This window comes from Apodemus sylvaticus, chromosome 1 (assembly GCF_947179515.1).
Source record: "Apodemus sylvaticus chromosome 1, mApoSyl1.1, whole genome shotgun sequence".
NCBI classification, from domain to species: Eukaryota; Metazoa; Chordata; class Mammalia; order Rodentia; family Muridae; genus Apodemus; species Apodemus sylvaticus.
Genome location: NC_067472.1, coordinates 15480980 through 15496504, shown reverse-complemented (window position 1 = coordinate 15496504; position 15525 = coordinate 15480980). Strand labels below are relative to the sequence as shown.

Here is a 15525-nt window from a genome sequence, read left to right as displayed (position 1 = left end):
GACATACTAATTTGATACCTATATGCTGAGGAGTGATAGTAGAAAATATTTTTAAAGTCTTTTTCCCATAACTAAACTTACATTATGCTTCCAGAAGAACAGAAAATTTTATATGCACAGTGAAAGTACTGCAGCTCATCAAACATACCGGTTTGAAATCTGAGGTGGTGTGTGTGTTAAGCATGCTCATTACAATGCAATGTGTGGTGTGTGCAATGCAAGCATGTGCAATGCAAAGTGTGTGTTGATTAGACAGTGGCTGTCAGTAGTGAGGTGGGGAAAGGCAGTGAGGGGGCCACAGCTGAGACACCCTGGGTTCATCACTCAGGGAATCGGAACTAAAATTTGGACATTTTGTATTCAGAAACATTTTGCTGTTGCTAAAAGTTTCCAGACATTTAATTAGGTCTCCTGTATGGGATGTGATGCACAGGAGAAGCTGGGTTGGGGCTGGTGAGATGACTCAGTGGGTAGGCACCTGCCACCAAACTTGAGGTTTGATCCCTAGGACCACGTGGTGGAAGAGACCTGACTCCACAAGCTGTCCTCTGACACCACATGTGGACCATGGCATGTCACCTCTGCCCTACATGCACACAAAGTAAATAAACTAAGAAATGTTCAAGAGAATAAGAGAACCGGGTTGTGGGCTAGCACTGAGGAACCCAGTGCCTCTGAAATAAGAGAGGAAGGAGCCATGGCTAAGTGTCTTTCCTCAGGAGGAAAACTTACTACATTTTCTGGTTAGATTTGCAGAAAGAGATTTGATCTTTTGTTTTCTCTTTTCTATCTTGGACTAATCATTTTTTTTTTTTTAATTTTTTGACCTATGATTCTCTAGGATGAAGAACGGGATCCCCTTCTTCACAGTTTCAGTCACTTGAAGGAGGTCTTAAACAGTGTGACAGGTAAGGTTCCTATATAGGAAGACAGTGCAATGGATATGGTCCCACATGTAGACAGAATGACTTGGCTTAGTAAGAAATACATGTATTTGATTTGCTGCAGGGATAGACAAAATTTTCTTATAACATATCGTATGGGACAAATAAATGGAACAAAGAAAAGACCATATAGGAAACACTCCAGGGTCTGTGGGCTGTGAGCAGCTCTGCAGCTCGCCTCTGCCTGTGGAGCTCACCAGTCATAGGTAAGACGTATAGGAGGAGGACATATTTTCTTTTTTTAAAAGTATGTGAGTCAGATTTGGCTCATGGTTAAAGCTTGCCAATCTTTTAGTCTTCCTGTGTTCTCAGGTCCTTTGATTTTTATTTTCCTAATCAAATCAACTTTATGCAATATTCACATTTAGAGTTTTCAAAGCCACTTCTGTATCTATTATCCTTGCTAAGTTTTCTCCAGGTGTGTGAAGAAGGCATGCCTCATGTTGTCCCTTTTTATGAAAGAAAGCAAAGTGGCGTAGCTGAAGGACTAGTGGCGTAGCTCACTTTGTAGAGTGTGCATCTCTCACAATAAGCTCTAGATTCAGTCCTGATGCCCTGTAAAACTGGATATGGTGGATGCCCGTACCCAGGGTGGACCTGTGATTGCAGGCCATGAGAGGAGGAGTAAGAGGTGTGGAAATTCAAGATCAGCCTTTAGCTCCATACCCGTCTTATGCCAGCCTAAGCTGTAAGAGACCTATCTCAAGTGAGACAGCCAGCCAGCCAGCCAGCCAAACAAACAATACACGTAAAATAATTTAGCTAATTCATTTTCAGAGGTGGGTGGAGTAAGTTTTAGACTGCTGATACCTGGTTTAGTGCTCTTTCTCATGTTTTACATTACTTTGGTACACTTAATTAGAGGAGACTATATATATATATATATATATATTTCTATAGAGAAGATTATATATATATAAAGTTCCTTTTATTGTGTGTGTGGGAGAAGAGGGTAATGAAAGGAAAAAAAATCAATACCTGTGAATTTGTTGTTGTTATTTATTTTACTTTTGTGTTTTTTTGTTTTTGTTTTGGCAGTACAGACTAAAAGAGAATGTTCCTGTTTTGATTCTAAAAGGCTCTTGTAATATAGACCTGGAATCCCATCAGCTGGTGGTATATCTCAGACCATAATTAAATAGTATTTAGACTTCAAGAAATTAAACAAACAAATGAAAAAAATGTCATCATTTTATGAGAAACACAGGAGAAAGTGTGGAGAACATTTCTTAGTTGTTTTCCCTAATGTGCATCAACGTTAATTATAAAGGAACAACTTTTACTTTGAAAAGGCTTTAAATTTATAAGCCAGGTCTGGTGGCTTACACCTGTAATCCGAGTACTCAGGAGGCTGAGGCAGGAATGCCATGAATTCGAGGCAAGCCTGGCCCACATAGTGCACAGTAAGAAGCATACACAGGGGCTGAGACTTCTTCCTCTATTACCTCACATCCACAGTACAAGGAACTTTGTGTACACACTGAGTTTCAGGAGAGTCTGGGTTACAAAATGAGGGCCTGTCTCAAGCAAGCAAATAAACAATCCAGGCATGGTGGTACAGGGCTGGGGCAGGAGGACTGAAAATTTAAGACCTGTCTAGGCTATAGAATGAGGAGTTCAAGGCCAGCAGAGACCCTCGTCTCAAAACACTAAAATTCAAATGGATCAGAGATACAGCTCAATGGTGGTGCACTTGCCTCACATTCACAAGGCCCTGGGCTCTATCCCTAGAGGCAAGCAAACAAACAAACCAAAAAGGATGATCTAGAAACATCAAATATAGGCAGAGGTTAACACAAGTTCTATTCCCAATACTCATGTCAACAAGCAGCTCAGGAACACGTCATTCTTGAGTGATGACATTACAGGCATGTGACATTACCAGTTCTGGTTCAAAACTTTCCTTTTTTTTTTTTTTTTTTTTTTTTTTTTGTAAGCAGAGAAACTTTTGCATATATATGACTCTTGTACATTTCCTGTACTAGGAAATAAGAACCATGCCTCCAGTGAGGTTGGTTAAGTCCATACCTCTTAGTCTCAAATATATGTATCTTTAGAAAATATCTGTAGTCAGAATTCACACAAACTGTGATGACTGCATGCCCTATAATTAAAAGTACAGAATTTTTATATTGTTACTTTGACCCCAAAAAATGTCAGTGAGAGGGACCTGATTGTTCTCCCTCGGTCATTAGCTGCTCTTGGGGTGGTTTCAGGAGGTTCTTCTGAAGGAATTCAAACAGATGTGTGTTTTCTAGGGCTGTGAGCAGTTTCTTTGGGGGCAAAGAAAGTGTTTTATGGTTCTATAACTCTGAAATTGTATACTGAATTGTATACTTTACAAGGATAAATTTTATACTATGTGAATTAGAGCTCAAAATTTGTTTTTCTTTAGTGTAATCAGGTTTTGGCTGTGCTTCCCAGGCTTGCCTTGAATTTCTGGACTCAAGGGATGCTTTGGTTAACGTCCTCAGTAGCTGGAACTATGTGCGCACTACCTAGCTTTATACTCCATTTAAAACAAATCAAACGTAAGGTACAAAATGATGAATTCACATTTCTTAGGGCTCAGAATGCTGGAGGGAAGCCTTTGAGTGCAGTCATGGCCGAGCTTTGGCCCCATTGCCCAGCGAAGGCAGCAGAAGGCCCTGTGCAGCCTCTTGGCCCAGTTTGTCCTTTTATGTCTCTCTCATTAACTCAAGGAAGCACATGGCTTTTATATTTAAATTTATTCAAGCTGTAATCTTTGACATTTGAGTTAGCTTTTAGTACAGTTTTGCATTTATAGTAATATATATTATGTATTTTCTCTATCCCCAAAGAATCCCTTTTAATCTTTTCCGGATGCAAATTTCAGACTGTCTTGTCCCATCTCCCCTCTCTTGCTCTCTTTCCCCTCCCCCCACAGTGTATGTTTGATCAGGTGTGGCAGGAATATCCACTGTCAAGCTGCGCCCTTTATATTAGTCAATATTATCCTTCTCCCCCCCTCCCTGTCTGTCTGCTCCTTTGGGCTTTCCCAGTTGATTTATAATTTTGGAATTCTCATCGGAGTCTGTAATACAGTTTGTTCATTATTTAACCAAAACCTGTTTAATGAGCAGAGAGAGGCAATGTAAATGTTAGACATGTTGCAGTGATGTACCTTTGTGCTTCTTAGAACGGGTGGGTAGTTAACTCTGTGCTGCCTGCAGGGCTGGGGTATCCTGGGCTTAGGGGCAAAAGGGCCACTCCCACTCCCACAGTGGCCCCTTTGCCCCTAACTGACCTTTATATCTGCCCGAACCCTGCCATAGCTTCACATTCCAGGGGTTCGGTTCCTTTTACCATTCTAGTAATCTTAGTGGGCTCTGGCAAAATACTAGAGGTCTGTTCAAGCTGGACCCTGTGGTAGATCTGAGGCATGGAATGGCCATCATAGAAAGGTCAGGTGTCAGGGCTTCCCATACTGCTCTTGGTTTTAGGTCTGAAAAGAGATGACAGGTGAGAGGAATGATTCTGGCTGACATCATTTGTGATCTTTGGGTAATTTTTTGCCAGACTAGATAGTCTTTGCAAGTCTTAATTCCTCCATTTAGTATACTTTTATGGAACGAGTTTTATTCAGTTATGATTTGTGGATTTGGCTGTCCTTTTTCTTGGTCTTCAAGCACCACCCCCATATGTTTGTGTTCACAAATTTGTAAATTTACACCTACAAAGGGATTCTTTGCTAGAAAAATCTTGGATTTTCATCAGAAAGCAATATTTTAAAACTATCATAACAAAAGTTTCTTAGAGGACTTTTTTTGTGCTAGGGATTACACCCATGGCCTTGTACATGTTATGAAAGTACTTTATCACTGAGCTGCATCCCAACCTTTTTAAAAAATTTGTTTATTAATTTATTTTGACAAAGTTTTACTTTATAGTTCAGGCTGGCTTCAAAATCAGAATCCTCTTCCTCCACCTCCCAAGAGATGGGATATAGGTATTTGCTACCATGCCCATCTGGGACTACCTCTTAATGGCATTAAAGCCTTCAGGGCCAGACTGGAGGAAGACTTCATATATATTATGTATGTATGTATGTATGTATGTATGTATGTATATAAAATAACTGAGAGAGACTGAGAATCAAGGTGTTGTATATGGTAAACCAAATGTGTTTTTGTAGCCACTGGTGTTACAAGACCGATAACTGTCAGACCACTCTGAAACAACTTGTGATCTCTGATCTATTCCGTATAATAATGCTTACGATGTGTGGAGAGGATGGCAGTGAATGAGGACAGTTGGCGGCCATCTTCCCTCCTTCTCTCCCTTTCTTTGACTTGGTCTTATTTAGGACAGGGTTATTGACCCAGTGTGCTATGATTTTGCCATCTCTAGTAGCTTGCTGCCTTTGTTGTTGTTGTTCATTTGAGTAACAAGTCAAGAAGAATGAATAAAAAGTTGTGTATTTTTCAAGTTGGTTTTCTCATGTAAAGCTGTTATAGCCAAAATTTAGATGTTTCTAAAGGCATCAGTGGATTGCATAGAATACATCTTAGGGATAGGATATTTCTTTTCTGAGCTAACTGGGACAGCAGATACTCTGACATACTTGAGTTTAAGAGGGAGAAGCAGGTGCCTGGAGAAAGTGAATGTGTTAGGAGTCTATTTAAATATAGTTTATCTTGGACAAACACACCTGTAGGGTACAGTCTGTCTCAAGCTTTTTGAATTCAGAATCTGAGCTAGGAGGTTTGAGTGCATCTACCCTCCAGAGGTTTCAGAGAACATTTAAACAGAGTCTGGAAGCCAATCTGGGAGGAACCATGACTTAACACCTGTCTGGCCCAGGCCTCTTAGAAATAGCTGCCTAAGTGGAGATACAGCTACCCAAGGATGCCTGATCACCCTCAGAGTGATTGTCAGGAAAAAGACTGAATGCATTATAGTCAATCACTAGATTTACCTCCTGTATTGATTGAATGTATATATTCATTTTTTTTCTATAGGTGTCTGTAGTTTAGGAATAGCAGAACAGCAGACCATGAGGCAGCATATGAAGAGCCATAAGTGAGCCATTGACTTTCCTTCACTTGGAACTGAAATAAAACTTTTTGTTTTGTTTTGTTTTGAGGCAGGGTCTCACTATGTAGCCTTGGCTGGTGGAACTCACTATGTAGATCAGGCTACCCTGGAATGCAGATGTCTTTCTGCCTCTGCCTTTTGAGTTCTGAGATTAAAAGTGGATATCACTATGCCTGGCAAGAATTGAACTTTTGCAGTTTCCAAGGTATAACAGAAAACTATTTTGTTTCTTTTTAGAGGAAATTAAAAGAACCAATTTTGTCAGCAAATTTATATAAATGACTGAATATTGGAAGGGGCAAAGTTGGCATATACAAATGTATGTATTTCCTATACCACTTATTTACTTTCTTGGTTTATAATAAAACATAAGATCATATGTATGTACATGCATACATACATACATACATACATACACACACAGATACAAAACATGAGATTGATGAGCGTATTAGAATGTGGCTTGATCTCTGGCACAGTAATTGTATTTCCAGCTGTTTTTGAAGTAGAGGCAGGATTGCTGAGGCTCAGCAGTTCAAATCATGATTGAGTAGCAGAATGAGACCTTCTTAAAAAAGGGTACGAGATCCTGCCTCAAAAATAAGGTAGAGAACAATAGAAGATGCCCAAGAGTGACTTTTGGCTCCAAGGGCCTGTTCATGTCATCATGAGCTCATGTAGACAGGAACATGCACACACATGATGGGGACAATAAAGACTCTTGAGAATAGATACCTGGGTATGGTGATGCCTGCCTGTTATAATGTGGGAGACAGAAGCAGCTGGATCATGAGTTTGAGGCCAGCCTGGATTGTACAGTTGCGGAAAAGGATGGGTTCATAGTGAGAACCTGTCTCAGAAGGAGAAAGGGAAAGGAACGGAGAGAGTTGTGTGCTTCTTGTGGGTACAGCTCTGCCTTTACTCTCTGGCTGGTTGGTAGGAATGCATGTTTTTTACTATATCTAATTATAAAGAGGAATAATAATGATAATAATAATACCAAGGGCATTATTAATTTCTTAGTTCTCAAAAACAGAGGCAAAGGTACCTGAATACTTTCTAGCATAGTCTGTAGCATTGCAGCAGGATAGCCTCAGAGTGTTAGGTGTCCGAATCGTTAGGGTTGCTTTCATTGCCTTTTTCTTCTTTTTTTTCAATGTTTTGTTTTGCTTTTGGATTTTTTTTTTCAGTTCAGATCTTATCCCCATCCTGGTCCACCCTCTGACTATTCCACATCTCATACCTCCCCTACCATCTCCACTAGGATGCCCCATCCCCCATCTCCCATCCCCCAGACTGCACCACTCCCTGGGCCTTCAGTCTCTTGAGGTGCATCTTCTCTGTTCTTTAGCACTGTTTCTCTTGAGGACTGACGTGTCTCCCTGGGTATATGTCCAACCTGCTGTGTCAGCAATCAGTTGTGTAAAAGGAGGGAGAGCCAGCTGTTCTTTTGTTTTTAACAAGGGGGTAGTAAACTCCCTTTCTTCCACACCCACTCAAACTCTGGGCAAATGCCAAAAGGATTTAAAGAAAGCCAAATGTTTGAAATTCAATCAATGTGTAGTTTTAAGCAGGAAAGATAATGAAAGGTTTGTTTTAACCCTACCCCTCTCTACCTGCCTCATGGTCCTAGGACGGTAATTGATCACCCTAGTTTCTGAAATAGTATAGGGTATGTGTGTGGAAAGAATGAATACCTTTCTACCCCTCCTTATAACCATTAAAAGAGAGTTAGATATATAGCAAAATACAAGTTAGAACCTTTAACTCAGACCACTGTAGAAATGTGTGGAAGGTGAGGAGCTCTGATTCCTTTATTGTCCCACTTCTGCCCCACAAGTCAACAGGCGGGGGTTACCCTTTTCTGTAGCCTTTGTTTTATGACCTTTCAGACTTAGATGGACAAGTGCTCCTGGACGCCTGCTGGCTAGCTTCTCATGAAAAGTCTCTTCTGGAACATCAGCCTCTGTTAGCCACTGCTGCGACTGTAGGTCAAGTTCTGAAGGCTGCCACATGTGCACAGGGCACACTGACATTCCCTTGTTTCACGCTTTCTGAGCAATTGTCAGCTGTGGAATTCACATTATTGCCTCCAGGTTCTTGCCCAGTGTGAACTGTGGGTATTTTGGAAGTAGTCTGATAGACTGTACATCAGAGGACAATAAATCATCATTTGATTTGGTGAGAAGAGCCAGATGTAGTATAGGAGGAAGGACTTTCTGTAGCCGACCATGCAGTTGCTTCCACATGTCCCATGTCCGGGAAAGCATCTTAAGAAATGGATGATAAGGGTAACTGGGGACACGATGGGATAGGTAAAGGACCAAGAGGGCTTCAGGATTGGCCTTGGATGAGGAAGAGTATTAAGAATAGGAACAAATAAGATTTCCCTGATATTGGTGTTTTCCTTTAGTTATTTTTGTCTATAAGTAAAATAGTTGGCAGAAAAACAAAACTGTAAAAAAATATCATTCCACATGAATGTTCATTTTCTTTGAGTAAACAGCAGGTTTAATAAAACTGGCACCTGAGGCTGGAGAAGTGGCTCAGCGATTAAGAGTGCTGGCTACTACTGTACTCTAGAACTCAATTCCCACATGGCCGCTCACAACTGTCTGTAACTCCAATTCCAGGAGCTCCTTGGCACTAAGCACTCACATGGTGCACATATGTATGTATGCATGCGGGCAAAATGTACATACACACAAAATAAAAATAATCTTAAAAAAAAAGCTGGCACCAAATTGATTTAACCAAACAGGAACTGAGGTGATGTCCTGACTGTCTTACTAAGAGCTAGAGCAATATTTTCAGATTGCCTCTCATAGTGAATTATAATGTAACACTGAGGTATGTGACAGCTCTTCCCTGATTTAATTAACTAACTAACTAACTAACTAATTATTTTTATTGTTATTTTGTATAGATGTGGAGTAATTTTTTTTTATACCTTCACCTGAATTCTAGGAGCCAATGCAGGGTGTCAGGGTTCACAGCAAGTGCTGTTTACCGAGTGGTTCCTTTTTCCAGCTCCGTTTCCAATTATTACTTTTTATTTTATTAAAATTGTTTTAATTTACATTTATTTAGTATGTCATAGATAGTTATGATTTTCTCACTCTGTCATTCATTTTGCATTTACTACTTGGCATTCATTGTGAACAATTGCTTTCCTCTTTAGCTGGAGAATAAACCAAAAATTTTCCCGAGAAAGGCATGGCAAACTTTTAACTCTTGGTTTTAATAAGTGTTCAGAACAGAAAGTTTATATAAATAATGACCATTGTTGATGCCAAATTTGTTTTTTTCTTATTTGACTTATAAATAGTCAAAGCTTATAAATAATCAGGTATTGCTAATGTTTAAATTGTTTCAAGTTTGATCAATGAGACCATCTTCAGACTGGTTACTTTGTTCTTTTAACATGACTCCTTTGAGTACTTCATGCTTTCTGATAAAGCAGGTAACATTAATGGGGAGGTGGGAAGATAAAGTAGAAGCTATTGGTGTATCACATGTTATTAATAAGGGTAAATATTATTTTATTTCATTTAGAGCCTGGGTTATGGGGCTAAGGAGGAGACTCATTTGGTAAAGTGCTTGCCATGCAAGTCTGAGGATCTGAGCTTGGCTCCCTAAGACTCAGGTAGAAAGGTAGGACACAGTGGCATGGGTCAGGAATCCCAGCTCTAGAGATGTGGAAACAGGATGCTTGGGATGGAAGAGGCAGCCAGTGTAGCCAGTTGGTGAGCTTCAGGTTCAGTGAGAGACTTTGTCCCAGAAAATAAAGAAGAGATCAAAGAAGATACCTGGTATCAACTTCTAACCTCCATACATGTGCACCATATGTACACATACACACACACACACACACACACACACACACACACACACGCACGCCAGAACTCACGTGCACACACACACACACACACACACACACACACACACACACACATACTCGTGTTAAAAAAAATAGAAAGAAAGAAGAAAGGAAAGGGTTATAATCAAGCTGTACTTGTATTGATAATACTCAAAAAAGTTTAGAAGCCTGGCAGAGAGTTTGACTCACCCTTGTCCCAGAACTGTTTTGGACTTGCAGTGTTATTTCTTGGGCAAGAATCCAAAAGAGTGCAGTTACTCTTATGTCCCTCCTGCTACTTATTTATTTCATCCTTCTCTTCCTTCTCTTCTTACTTCCCCTCTTCCTCCCCCTCTTCTTCCTTCTCCTCTTCATCTTCCTCCTCTTCTTTCTCCTCCCTTCTTCCTCCTCCCCTCTTCCTCCTCCTCCCCTCTTCTTCCTCTTCCCCCTCTTCCCCCTCCCCCCTCTTCTTCCTCTTCCTCCTCTTTTTCCTTCTTCTCTTCTTCCTCCTTCTCTCCCTGTTTTTTCTCTTCCCCCTACCACCTTCCTCTGGTATAAATCTACATCCATGGTTTATTGTTAATACTCACTATAGGTAAACACATTTTATGAGTAGCCCTGATGACTTTGGTGGAGGTTCCTAGTTCCCTCTTCCCAGGAAGAAAGGTCCTTGGTTCAGCTCACCTGGACAGAAATTGTAGGGAAAACAGTTGCAGGGAAAATGGACTTTTGTTGTCAGAATCCAAATAAGGCTCATTAATCCTCCCAGTTGAGTGCCAGCTTAGCATCTTAATCAGTCTCCTTTCAGGGTTTAAAGACTCATTCTGTTTTCTAGATTCTATGAAGAAGAAAATGAATAGTGCCTGCTTTGATGGAATTGTTATATATGTAGGGAATGGGAGATATTACCAAGGTCCTAGGTAGACTACAGGCTCAAGTAATAACATAAAACTGGATTGTGTATGGACTGAGGAAGGTAAGGGAAATGTGTATATCGGTATAATTTTTCTCCAAAAACCAGAGGTAAAGAGGAAGTTGGCTTGTTTGTACATTAGAGATTATTTCACCCCTATTTACCTAATTGATGTATTTAAGACATTTTTAATCAGACCAACTGATAGTAATATGTAGTTTTTGGAATCTTGTTTTAAAACTTTTATTTGTTTTTGTTGTTTATTGAGACTTATAGTACCTAATACTGGCCTAGAACTTACTCTGACTATAAACTCATAGCAATCCTTCTGCCTTATCCTTCCCTATGTTGGGATAACAGGCTTGTACCACAATACCCACCAGTAATTCCAAACTTGCAAAAAAGTTGTAAAATTAATACTGAGATCTCCTATATGCCCTTTTGCTAGTTGATTTTATTGTCTTCTTTCTCACTATACGTTATTTTTTCTAAATTACTTGAGAAATTAATCATATACACCTTGATATTTCAATGTATGTTTCCTACTAAGAACAAAGATATTTCACATAATCTAAGTAAAATGATCAAGTTCAAGAAATTTAATGATTCAATAATTTATCACTAATGTTTGTCTAAGTTAAGGTTTCTATTGCTGTGATAAAGCACTGTGTCCAAAAGCAACTTAGGGAGGAAAGGGGTTATTTCATCTTGCAACTCTCAGGTCACATTCCGTCATTGCAAGAATAAGGGCAGGAACCTGGAGACAGGAATTGAAGCAGAGGCCATGAAAGAATGTTCCTTATTGGCTTGCTCCTGGTGGCTTGTTCAGGACCATGTGCCTAGGGGTAGCATTGCCCATGGTGGGCTGGGCCTTCCCATATTGATATTACTAAAGAAAATGACCCACAGACTTGCCCCCAGGAAATCCTGTGGAGGCATTTTCTCAATTAAGATTTCCTCTTCCCAGTTGACAGAAAACAACCAGGACAATTGACCACTTGTCAGTTTGACACACAGACAAATCACTATTAACTTCTCCGTTCTTCCTTGTCCCTAAGATGCCATGTTTATATTAGTATTGCAATATAAAACATTCCAACTTTTAAAAGTCTCACAGTCTTTAAAAAATCACTTTAAAATTTCAGTCTCTCTAAAATATCCAAAGTTGCCTGGTGGTAGTGGAGCACACCTTTAATCCAAGTATTTGATGGGGAAAGGCAGGCAGATCTCTGAGTTTGAAGTCAGCCTGCTCTACAGAGTCAGGGTTATATAGATGGTGATGTCCAATAATAATGGTGATGATGATGATGATAAATAAAATATCCAACATCTCCTTAAAACTCCCCAGTTTTCAGAGAGACTCCAAACGTTCACAGTTTCTCAACTGTGGGCTCCTGTAAAATAAAAAGTAAGTTACATGTTTTCTTATTCCAAGACTTAAGAACAAGGATACAACTACATTCAAATCAAAGCAAAACTCCAAATTCATCAGTGTGAAAAGCTCAGTGCTTGATGTCTAGGACCCAGTCAAGATCCTCTGGGCTCCACAGAATCTTGGTTAAGTCCACTCTCTAGCTCTGTCCTCCACAGCACATACAGCCTGTCTCCTGGGCTAAGGATGGTTCTACTTCACAATTGCTGCTGTCCTTGGTATTCCTTCGGTGGTACTGACGTCATCAAAATGATGCAACTATACTGAGCCTTCACTAAAAGCTTCTTCTGAGTTCAGGGACTTTGACCCTGCCACAGACTGCCAAGCTTTAGCTTCTCTCCATGAGCACTTCATCCCTGATACTTCTACTTCAGCTGAGCCTGCACATCCACAGCATTAAGTCTCAGCTATTCTCCATGATCCCTTCATATCCTCAAAACCTGGAAAACTCTTATTATATTACCAAGTTCAGCTTCCAGCTGTACACTGACCCTGAAGAAATACTTTCCAGAAGATTTTACATCAATAATACTGGTCTTTTCTTAATCACAGCTGATTCTTCAGACTCACATGACCATTACCAATTGTCCTGGCAAAGCAAAGATTTTACTTTAGTTGTTTTGGTGTCTTGTTAGTCACAGTCTAATCTTCAGCCTCAGATAACCAGAACAACAGATTCTGAATTCAAAATATCAGTTTCTCAAATAGAGGCTTTAAGGACCTGTGAAAATTTCTATTAAAATTTCACAAGCTAGGCTCCATTGTCTGCAGACTTTATTTAGTTCCACCAACATCTCATCAAGCTCTGAACACTCATTCAGTGGCTTTTCTAGCCCAAAGTTCTAAACTCCTCCATAATCACCCCAAAACAACATGCTCAGTTCTCTCATGGCAATGTTCCTCTCCTGGTACCAATTTATGTGTTTGTTACATTTCTATGGTTATGATAAAATGCTGCAACCAAAGCACCTTGGGGAGAAAAGGATTTCTCTTCTCATGCAGCTCCCAGGTCCCTCATTGAAGGAAGTGAGGGCAGGAACCAAACAGAAGCTATGGAGGAACACTGCTTATGGGCCTAGTCAGCCAGAGCAGTAATAGGTATTTCTTATACCATAGAGGATCCCAGGGGTGACACTTTAAACAGTAGGCAGGCTGGCCTCAAACTAGTAGAGATTTTCTTGTTTCTGTTTCCCAAGTGTTGGGATTACATACGTGTGCCACTACACTGGCAACATTGATATTTTCTATAATTACAGATCAGGTTCATATATCTATTGTCCATCTACTCTATTTGTTCTTCCCTCTCACCTTCTCTCTTTTGATATTTTTCATTTTTTAATGTTTATTCATAATTAGATTCTGGTTATATATTTGACATGAATCTATATATCACTTCTAATATCGTGACCCTTTTATGTTCTTATATTTATAGTTGCCATTTATAAGTGATAGTATTAATCATATTAATCATCTAATGTTACATGGATTCTTTATTATATGGGTACTACTTGCTACTTAGAACTAATAAGCTATTTATAGGAGTGAATTTTGAGTAGTCTCTTTTTCATTTTTTTCTTTTTTCTTTTTGGTTGGGCAGGGGAAAGAGTCTAATATAGTCAAGACTAGCCTCAGACTCACTTCATGGTTGAGGATGACCTTATGTTTCTGAGTGTTGGCATTACAGGCCTAAACCACAAAGCCTAGTTTATGTATTGCTGGGGACTGAACCCAGGACTTTTTGCAAGACAAGCAAGTACTTTGCCAACTGAGCTAAGACCTTAGCCCCTCTGATTTTTTGTTTGCTCTTTTGGGAGACTTACTGTGCTGTTTAGGCTGGTTTTGAACTCATGATCAGTCTTCCAAGTGCTGGGATTATCATAGTACACCAACATACCCAGCTGTGATGCTGTTCTTTTGGTAGAAAATAAATTAGTTACTGAGAAGCATGAGGAATCATAGGTTAACCCACCAAGGTTTTACAGCTCTTTTAAAACACTGGACAGAACCTTACAAAATGTTTTGTTGTTTGTTTGTTTGTTTGTTTGTTGATAAGACAACATTAGAAGCAGCCAGAGTAAAAGTAGATGAAGAATTTAAAAGTCTTCACCAGAGAAAATGGAAGAGCTGATGAAAATAAGCTCCAATGTTAATCTATTGCTCAGCACATCTGCTAAACATCTATTCACACTGACCACAGTGCACTGAAACTGGTCTCCAGGAAAGAGCTTCTTACGAAGGTGCCTTACTGTGATGTGTCAGTCAGAAGCAGGGGAGCTTCCTGAGTGAAGTCTGTCGTTGCACCTTCTGCCTTTAGTTACATAACTGGTAAAGGTCTTAGAAATGCGGATGTTTTTCTATGAATGAACCACAGGCTAAGAGCTGTACAACACCACAGTATTAATACTGTCTGTTCTCACTGATAACCTCTAGATAATGACTGAATAATTAGGAGGATGGGGCATTCTCCCTTCTTTTTCTTTGGTAGGTAGAACAAAAGCTATTTGCCAATGAAGCACTTTACCAAATTTGGTGACTTTTCAGTAATCTATTGCCAAATATAAAATGCTACATTGAGTTGTGTAACCCCAAAAGTGGGAAGTGGATCTGATAAGGCTGCCCCCAGCTATATAATAATTTTGAGGCTAGTCTAGCTATTTGAGACTTTGTCTCAGAAAAACAAAAGAAACATCGTTTTGACATTTCCAAAAAGATCTGTCTTGAGGCTGGGGAGATGGCTCTAGTGATAAAGAGCACTGTCTGCTTTTCCAGAGGATCCAGGTTTGATTCCCTCACCACAACTTCAGTCATAGGGGATCACACGCCCTCTTCTGGCCTCCACAGGCACTTTAAGCACATGGTACAGACATAAATGCAGGCAGAACACCCATATATATATAAACATAAATATATGTAGAAAAGAGATTTGTCTCAGTGAAGCTTGGCTAGGTGGGATCCTGATCATTTCCTAGGATTATGCCAGCAATTATCACCCAGGGGCAAGTTTTTCTCGACTCAACCAAAAGTGCAAATACTTGTTTTTTTAGGTCAGAATGACAGCAGCCATATGAGTCTCTCTCTCTCTCTCTGTCTCTCTCTGTCTCTCTCTCTCTCTCTCCCTTCCTTCCTTCCTATGTGTGTATGATTGTATGTATGTATGTATCTATCTATCTATCTATGTATCTATCTATCTATGTATCTATCTATCTATCTATGTATCTATTTTTCTATGTATCTATGTATCTATGTATGTATCTATGTATCTATGTATCTATCTATCTGTCTATGTATCTATGTATCTATGTATCTATCTATGTATCTA

General features: G+C 39.7%; 1 protein-coding gene across 5 annotated transcripts in view; it reads left to right on the top strand.

Moving 5' to 3' along the window:
• The window catches only part of Gbf1 (golgi brefeldin A resistant guanine nucleotide exchange factor 1), a 138758-nt gene that overhangs the window by 19696 nt on the left and 103537 nt on the right, over nucleotides 1-15525 (top strand). For all 5 annotated transcript variants that reach the window (XM_052184686.1, XM_052184680.1, XM_052184685.1 and 2 more), the window contains exon 3: nucleotides 842-908. In XM_052184686.1, coding sequence (XP_052040646.1) covers nucleotides 842-908 — 67 coding nt within the window. The remainder of the gene's footprint in view (nucleotides 1-841; nucleotides 909-15525) is intronic.